At 34.8% G+C, this 9,159-nt stretch overlaps 1 protein-coding gene across 3 annotated transcripts; it reads right to left on the bottom strand.

Moving 5' to 3' along the window:
* Window positions 1-5,900: 5,900 nt before the first annotated feature.
* On the bottom strand, window positions 5,901-9,145 carry LOC149034788 (uncharacterized). Of its 3 annotated transcripts, XM_089194428.1 has the most exons (5): window positions 8,912-9,145; window positions 7,923-8,208; window positions 6,924-7,786; window positions 6,508-6,573; window positions 5,987-6,180 (listed from the first exon to the last, which is right to left on the bottom strand). In XM_089194428.1, the coding sequence occupies exons 1-3, from the start codon at window positions 8,912-8,914 to the stop codon at window positions 7,665-7,667; spliced, it is 411 nt and encodes a 136-aa protein (XP_089050554.1). In that variant the 5' UTR covers window positions 8,915-9,145; the 3' UTR covers window positions 5,987-6,180; window positions 6,508-6,573; window positions 6,924-7,664. The 3 variants fall into 3 exon arrangements, with proteins under 3 accessions (XP_089050553.1, XP_089050554.1, XP_089050552.1); XM_089194427.1 differs by lacking the exon at window positions 5,987-6,180 and adding an exon at window positions 5,901-5,973 and having other exon boundaries at window positions 6,508-7,786; XM_089194426.1 differs by having other exon boundaries at window positions 6,508-7,786.
* Between the last annotated feature and the right edge of the window lie 14 nt (window positions 9,146-9,159).

The following is a 9,159-nucleotide window of genomic DNA, read 5'->3' as shown; positions in this document are numbered from 1 at the left end:
ACTTTTGGGATGAATTCTCAGAATTTACCCCGTTTTTCTGGAATTAATTAGAAAAAAACGGAAAATCAGGAATGTCCCGAGTTATATTTTATTCCAATTTTAAGATGAATGGACACAATTTAGCCTGTTTTCAGAAAAATACGAGATGGCTTATCGTAATTAAACATAACCAAAGCGCGTGCATCAAGCGCAAAAATAATAAATTGGTGTTATGTTTCACCACTGTGATGTTCTGATTGTTGAGAAGGGTCTGCATATATTACCCACGCCCTTGGAATTTAAGTCAATTTAGCGTTAAAAATGTTTTCAGGCAATGGGAAATTTTCCCAGAAGTCGCTGTATACGCAGATGCATGTGCATATATCGACGGCAAACTATTGATTTATCTTTGCTTGACAAGCAAAGTGAACATCTACGTAGAGGCCTACGGGTACTATGCACCGTCAGATAAAACATCGTAACAGAATAATTGAAGGGTTGAGTGCAAAAGAAGCCATTCCAAAAGGATCTCATTCAAGATAGACCTCTAACCAAAAAGTGGGATGCTTATACGAGAAAAGAAAAGAAAATCAAACTCAGTTAATTCAGATTTAATCAAATTTTCAACAGATGACAATATTAACAAGCATTACATTCTTGTCATAATTAACATGCATCACGAACGACAATTGAGCAATAACTATTATTCATGCTAATGCTAAGTCAAAGCTTTGTCACAGTTTATTTCTCAACAAGATATTGTAGATGAAGATAAAGAGAGATTTTATCCAACCAGTGAAATTGGTCATAAACTACTGTGCATTACAAACATTTTTGGTTTATGTCATGTTTTCCATACACAATACGGGGTGATCCAACAATCAAACATGCGTGCTGGTGTCATACATACTGTTTCATGGGTTCATTAAAATCACTCTAGTTGTTCCTTTTTAAATGTTTCATATAAATTTTAGTTACCTTTATCCTGCTACTGTATGATGTCCTTTGTTGACAAATTCTCTTGATAAGTAGGATACACTGTAAGTGTATGGAACAAATAAACACTTTTTTGTGTCATTCAGGCAGGAGTGATTGGTGCTAAATATTTTTTCTAATTACCGGGTGCACTAGCGAACCATAATTAATCTAACTCAAAATTCAAGCCTAAATTGCTCATCTAACGAAAAAAAATAGATAGTTAAAAGAAGAAAAAGAACTCCTTCAGTTGTACTTGAGCATGCAACACTTCTATGGTCAACATCTTCAGTACAAATAATTCAAGCAAATAACTTCAGGTGAAATAGTGATTTTTTGGAATTTGTGAAATATAAAGTAGACCACAGTGCACTAATATACAACTTAAATCCATTCTATCTTTTATTTACTTGCAACTATTTGGCTCTAATTGTTCAATATTATTTCACTGATCATAGAAAGTAACTCTTTCTGTCCTTCCAATTTGCCCTTATATACTTTGGAATAAAATAAAGCAGTTGACACCAGATTGAGGAGTCAAAGCTATTTTATTCACCCATTCATTCATAATTGTTGGTAAGATTTCTTTTTTATATGGGTTGCTGTAAATGTCAAGGTTTTAAATAAATTCTGTGCAATTTAAATGTTTGTGTTTTTTTTTTTTAACATGTTACTACTCTGGAAATGCACTTGATGTGAAACTCTGGAGCCTAACAATTCCAAAGGAGGTTTTGTAGACAAATTCATGGATCTGGTGTGAACATGCTTAACATGTTGATGGCCATGTCTAGGTACTATTCACAATTTGGAGCAGGGGAATTTTGGATATAACTTGAATTAAGCATGCTTCAAAACCCAGTCAAAACTGTTCAAGTGAACACATGACCCATCAGATGTTTAATTATTAGTATTACACTAAGCCAAATAGCTTGCCTTACTGATTTTATTTAAAATTAAAAAAAGTATTTCTCCTCAAGTTGCCTCCATTTCCAGTCTCTCCACATTTCATAATGATGGCAGAACATCTCTGCATACTATAAAATAATGAAAATAATAATGATATTCCCCTAAACTACTTAACATGTTACACGAACATCTCTGCATAGTATACAATAATAAAAATAATAATATTTAATAATAATAATCATAACAATAATAATAAAGTAAGAGAAAACTTATGCAGAAGAAAACCATAAATCACTCACAAATTCTGCATACCTAATAAGCAGCATCTTTGGGAGGCTTGAGGAGCTCATACAGGACAAAATCTTTATCATCTGGTTCACTGGCTGTAAAAAAAAAACAACAATGCTTTCTTTAGCAAATAACAAAAAACAAAAAGGTTTATACAGATGAATAGTTATGGAACAATATTGCAAAAAAACTCATTTATTAATTACCTTGAATACTGTTTTCATTTGACAACTCTGTGTCTTTGTCCAATTGTTTAATGTCTGATGAGGGAAGAGGTGGGGGGAGAGGAGGGGCAAGAGAAGGGAGGAGAGGAGGGGGAGAGGAGGGGGAAGAGGAGGGAGGAGAGGAGGGAGGAGAGAAGGGGGAGAGGAAGGGGAAGAGGAGGGGTAAGAGGAGGGAGGAGAGGAAAGGGAGAGGAGGGTGAAGAGGAGGGAGGAGAGGAGGGGGAGAGGAGGGGGAGAGGAGGGGGAGAGGAGGGGGAGAGGAGGGGGAGAGAGGAGGGGGGAGAGGAAGGGGATGAGGAGGGGGAGAGGAGGGAGAGAGGAGGGGGAAACAAATGGATCATCTTCCATATCTTCATAATCCTCCTCAAAATCCCCTGATTCATACTTACCAAGAAAAGCAACACCAAAACCAGCAGAAACCTCTTCCATGGTTTTTTTAGGACTCACTCCTGTTCTGCATTTATTGATTCCATCTTCGCCTATACTTGCACTGCTGTCTTCACCAGCACAATGCACAAAACAGTATCTGCCAGTTCATCATGAACATATTTCTGGCATCTATTGAAGCTACAATCTGCTAAATAAAATAAAGTTCTTGTGAATAAGTAATAGCTATATAAGATTGCTACCTTAAACATACATATATTGATAAACCCTTTACACCCAGACATCAGTTTGCATATTCTCCATACTGTTCTCTATACATTTCCTAAGGTGCTGATGAGGAGAATTTGTTTAAAAATCAAGAGCTTTATGAGTTGTTGGTCATATCCTTGATTCTTGTAACTTTAATGCTTGATTCAGGTGTGATATTGTATGGAGAAATTAGAAGCTGGTCACTCTCAGGGGTTAAAGGGTCAAGATTTTTTCTTTCATTAATGTATTGCAAACTGTACATCACTGGTAAAACGGATCCTATTTAAGGGTTCTGTGATGACCTCTCTACAAGTAACTGGAATTGAGGCAATGGAAAATATTTTTGCATGCTCAGTGTATTGTAGCATGATAGTATTTCAAAGTTTCCTGTTTCTAAATTCCAGCAGTGGATAACTCTTGTATTCCAGCATTGTTATTTTCCAGCCCCTCTCAGCTGTTCTCAGTTTCTCGGCAGGAGTTAACTGTTGTATTCCAGTACTGTTAATTTCAAGCCCCACACAGCTGTTCTGAGATTACCAGAGCAAGGAATAAATATTCTTTTCCAGTACTTACTTGTATTTTCCAGCCCCTGTAAGCTGTTCTGTCTTTTCTGTTTTCCAGCTGGAGGTAACTGTTATTTCTTAGCACAATTATTTTCTAGCCTCTCCGGGCTGATTGGAGTTTTCCTGCTCAAGTCAACTGTTACATCGTTGCTGCAAGTTCTGGGAAAAGTCAGGGATATAAAAATTTCCTCAATGTCAGAGAATATACATCTTTGAAAGAAGTCTGGTATCATGGTATCTGTAGAAACTAGCATGCTTTAGGTATTCCGGACACAATTCTATGTATAATACAGAATTGTGTCCGGAATACCTAAAACAAAACAAAAAGGAAATCAACTGAAAAACACTCATAATTTAACACATTAAATGCTAATAATATAACAATAAGCTTTCCAAGGAGTTTTGAATCTAAAATTGTTTTCACTTCTTCTTCACTTTAACTTTCAATTACACTTGTCATAATTTGTACCCACTAATTAAATGTCACGGAATGTAATGCAATCCAGTACATCACAACATCAAAGTTATTACCTTCAATCATTGCTATGCCATTCCAATATTTGAAAATGCTAAACAAATGCATTCATATTCTTTTCTAGCACATACTTCATACAGCTTTTAATGAAGTACTTACTGTGGAACAAAACAAGTTCACCAACATCATTTACCATAGAAATCTTTCGCTTCACACATTGTTCCTAGAAAAAGATGAACACTGTCAGCAAATGACATGCATTATGGTAAAACTTAATAACTTCCCATTTTTGACAGATGTTTTCCAATGAAAATTTCTTTTAAATCTTGCTGTTACTTGAAAACACAAACTTCAATTGTCTAATACCAAAAATATTTTTCACATTCATAAAATTTTAGCATACACTCTATGGAAATTTGAGCCTGTCAGCCATTCACATGCATAACATGAATTTATTACAACGTGTTCAATCTCATTTAACCCTTCTATAGGCAGTTCACAGTCATGCTTTATCATTCAGTTCTAATAGACTCCTTCTTTTGCTCTTACAAAGGACTACAACACTTGAAACATCAGCTTTAGAAATTCTTTACAGTCGCCAATTTACATTATCAACTCAGTTAATGAAACCAGATAATCTCTTTCTAACAGTCTCTGCTTTTTTTCTGATTGCATTTTTTTAATGTCAATGGCTTTAGTTTTATGAACTCAAACCAAGTGCAGTAAAATCACTTTTATTAAATCCACTTGGTTTTAATTTTACAAGAATATCAAAAATCAAGCACTATCATATTTTTCAGTTATAAAATAAACTATTTGTTTCTTATACTCACGGGATGAATGGTTTTCCAAGCTTAAAAACAGCTTTCAGGGTGAATTTGGCCTTTAAAATAATGCAAAAATTCAATCGTTCAAAGAACCTGAAAAAAAGCAATGAAAGAGATGTTACAGTTTAACTTATATCATTTATTTACCAAAATCTGTCAGATAAAACCATATTCTGTACTCTATCAGCAAAATAATTGTCAGTAATACATCCACTGATGTACAAAGTTATCAGCATCATAAGATGCTTTTTACCAGTACCAGTATAATTCACCAAATTTATCATTTGACTTCTGACTTTGTTGATTTGGTTGCTAATATTTGAAGTAGGTATATGTTTCCATCAGTATAAATTACTTCTCTTACCTATTCTTTAATAGTTTGTAAAATTTCTTTGCCAATTGAATCAAACAAAGGTTTGCACCATCATCCTCTCCATGAATAACAACTGTGAATCTGTCAGTGACAAGATTTTTCTTGATGTACTCTTCTACATTTCTGAATTCAGAGATCAAACAAAGATGATTAACCCACATTATAGTTATAATGAATAAAGCTTTGCACCATCTTCCTTTCCATGAATAACAACTGTGAAGTTGTCTGTGACAAGATTTTTTTTAATGTACTGAGTACATCAGCAAAAATCTTGTCACTGACTTCTACATTTTCTGAATTCAGAGATCAAACAAAGATGATTAACCCACATTATACATGTAGTTAATGACTGGTTTAATACAAGATGTAAAATCTTGGATTACAGGAAACAAAAAATTTACCTCTGTCAATTTCAATGCATTTTGCACAACAGGGAATAATTGAATTGTATATAACCATCATGTGAGTATCTACACTGCACTTTCAACTGGTTCCCAAATATCCTGAGCGGAGTGTGCATCTAATTACCACATTAAAGAGTTTTCGTTTGGATAACATAGTCATTAACATAGTTTAGTCATTAACATAGGATTAAAGAAATACCCTCATTTACAAGCAGAGATTGTCAGTAAGCGTCTTTGATTTTGACCTTCGGAACAGTTTTGATACCAAAGGTACCTTCCCGTGTTCAAAAGGAAAACGTCATTGCCTGATTCATCACAGTGATCTGAATAAAGAAATATTGAAAACTCCTTTCAGAAAAGATTATCATACCACTATTAAGACTTATTTTCGTAAACTACATGAACCAAACACTCATGCCCTTGGAATTTCAATCACTCACCACTTTTTGTGAAGAAAGAGCTGACATCATATTCATCACAAGTAAGATGAGATTGTTCAAAAGCAGTGCGATGTACTTCAACCTGTGAGTCTGCATGGTTTGAAAAATTTTTGTTCAATAGTGACATTTTCTTTTTAATTCAACTGTAGTTAATAAATCAGAAGAAATCCTTAAATTAATTATACATTAATTATCTCAATTAACCCAGACAATCACACAACTTTTCACACACCTTGCAGTTGAAATCTCATGCAATACAAAATGGTTAACATCAAAAAAAACCTTTCACCTTTAGGTATTTTATCTATCATTCATAGGAAAATACTCATCAGATACAAGAGCTTACTGTCAGTAAAAACCCTGAATGTTATTGCTTTAATTTCTTCACCACAAATAAAGTTACATTTTACAAGTTACCTTTCTCAGTGTCCTCTGTTGTTGGCATAACTGCTGAAGACTTTTGTCGCCATCTGAACCAGATTTCTATTCACGAATAAAATCATTTAATCAATAATCAATTATCAGCCCATGTTGATTGAACTTCTTAACCACTGTCTTGATTGTTAAACAGGTTAACTGTCTACATTATTTATTCTATATTACACATTTTCCTTCTTATAAGCCAAGGGTGACTGTTGATGTGCCCACTGATAATTTAGGTTATCCTAAGGAAAAGCAACAGCCACCACTTGCCAAAGGACACTCTTACATCATCTTTTGGCAAATGAAGGTGAAAATGAAATCAATAAAATTTAATGAATGAATGTATCAACATTAAATAAATAAAAGGTTCTTTTATACCAAATGCAAGTTCCATTGATTTTTCTACTTACAATCTTCTTTCCACTAGGCTCAGGTGATGATGGGGACTGGGGAGGTTGATAAATAGGGGGGTCAGAGCTCTTCTGAACAAGCACTATGAAAAAGTCAAATGGTTGACAATTTGAATGTTTATTTTTATGTTTAGTAGATATTTAAACATTCACAGAAAATTCCTTGATTACTCCCCATGATAGAACATCAACTAATTTTCACTCATGGCAAGGTTTATACTGAGTCTACAAATGCATAATAATTGCAAATGACTCTTTCTTCAGCTTAACCCTATTTAACATGTTACTTCTCCCTGTAATATTCACACATCATCTGGCAAACATATAGTGAGAATACCCAAACTTATCTGGTAGAACTTTTTACCTTGAAATTTGAGGCATCACCAGCAATTGATGAAGGCATCAAGTGCTGGTGATGCCTCATATTTCTGAGCTGGAAATTGGAGCTCCTCCTTCAGTCCCAAAGACTGCAGTAAGACAAAAAGTTGACTATCCTAAGTAAGTACAGATTGGGAGAATATTCTACCTGGGATACAAAAGGCTAATGGCAGCTCTGGCTGAACTACTTGCTTATAGGGTTAAATATGTAGCAACCAGTGGGGAGAATTAATATTCAGATATTTAAGTTAAAGGGTTAAAACACTGGCAGGTTTTACAAAAGTTAACTATTTTAAGTAAGTACAGATTGAAAGAATATTCCAACAAGAATATACAAAAGGCTAACTGCAGCCCTTGGCTGAACTACTTGCAATAGAACATACTAATTAAAGAGCAGTAATTACCTTCTTGACTGGGGGCATCAATTGCTGGGGAGGCCTCATATTTCTGAGCTGGAATTGGAGTCCCTCCTCCAGGCTCAAAGACTGCATTAAGACAAAAAGTTAACTATCCTAAGTAAGTACAGATTGGGATAATAGTCCACCTGGGTTACAAAAGACTAATGGTTACCACGACTGAACTTATTGCAATAGAGCATACTCATGAAACAGCAGTAATTACCTTCTTGACTGGGTGCATGGACTGGAGTTCCTCCCTCAGGCTCACAGACTGCAGTAAGACTCTCACTTGGTGTCACTTCACTATAGGATGATGTCAAGATTCCACACACATTTAAAGATGATGTACTTCTATTACCAAAATCTTTCTCTGACTGTTTAATGCTGCTTGACACCCTTACAACAACGTCCCCCAAGCTTGATGTGGCTGCTTCTATTATTCTCTCAATGTAAAGGTCAAGCTGCTGTTCATTGATTTTCATTGACTCCCTAGAACTGAGAGTAGCATTCTGAAAGTAATAAATCGTTATAATTATATCTTAGCTGAAAAACTGTGAAAGAGAAAAGTATAAATAAACTTCCTATTTGCTGTTATAATATTAATGACAATGATTGATTAAAAAAGGCATTTACATGTTATGATTGATTCTTTTAATACAAATTGTTCCTGAGGCACAGCACGCACTACACTTATTTGAAACCCCATTTGAAGCCAGCTGGTGCATACATAATTCTATATTTAAACTCAAGAACCTGGTACTTAATAGGCTTCTAGCTTTAAGGCAGCTAATGCATCAGGTTTAAAATGAAAAAAATTAATTTTTTTTATATATTTAAAAGGAGAAAAGTCACTTAAGAAAAGTAAAATAGAAACTATTACCCTGGTCTTGATTCCTTTAGAGGTTCAAGTAGTTCATGTATGATATACACACTAAATCTTAATTCTTTAGAGTTCTGTCACAATATACAGACTGGTAAACCAAAAGCTGGTAAATCCTTATAGGTTTATGCATAGTGGACTCAAAGAGATTTGATAAACAGGGTTTGAAAATAAGGAGAACCTAGTGCACTTTAGACAAGGTTAGTTAGTTTCCAATTGGGAAATGTTGAAAATAAGCTAAAACGTGCGCCATTGCAATGTGTAAAATAATCCAACTGCGCTCTTTCTTGAAAAGGTAGATTATCGCATTTCTACGATAAAGAGACCCTCACCATATATATTGAGTGTCCAGCAATGCGACAAAGAAACGGCCGCCATACTAAAGTGAACGTTTGAAGAAAATGAACGAGCAGCTGAAGATTTCTTTCCTCTCTATCGATCACTTAGAGTTCTCCTTCACGTTTTTGGACAGAGATACTCTGTCCAATATTCTCTAATACCCTCCTTTCATAACGTCTGCCAGACGATCGATTGGGATCGTTAGAGAAGTTCGCCATGTTTTAGCCTTAAATCTACTCCC

Source organism: Pocillopora damicornis, chromosome 14, assembly GCF_964200805.1.
Source record: "Pocillopora damicornis chromosome 14, jaPocDami1.2, whole genome shotgun sequence".
Lineage (NCBI taxonomy): Eukaryota > Metazoa > Cnidaria > Anthozoa > Scleractinia > Pocilloporidae > Pocillopora > Pocillopora damicornis.
Note: the sequence above shows the minus strand (reverse complement) of the source record. Positions and strands in the feature narration are given on the sequence as shown.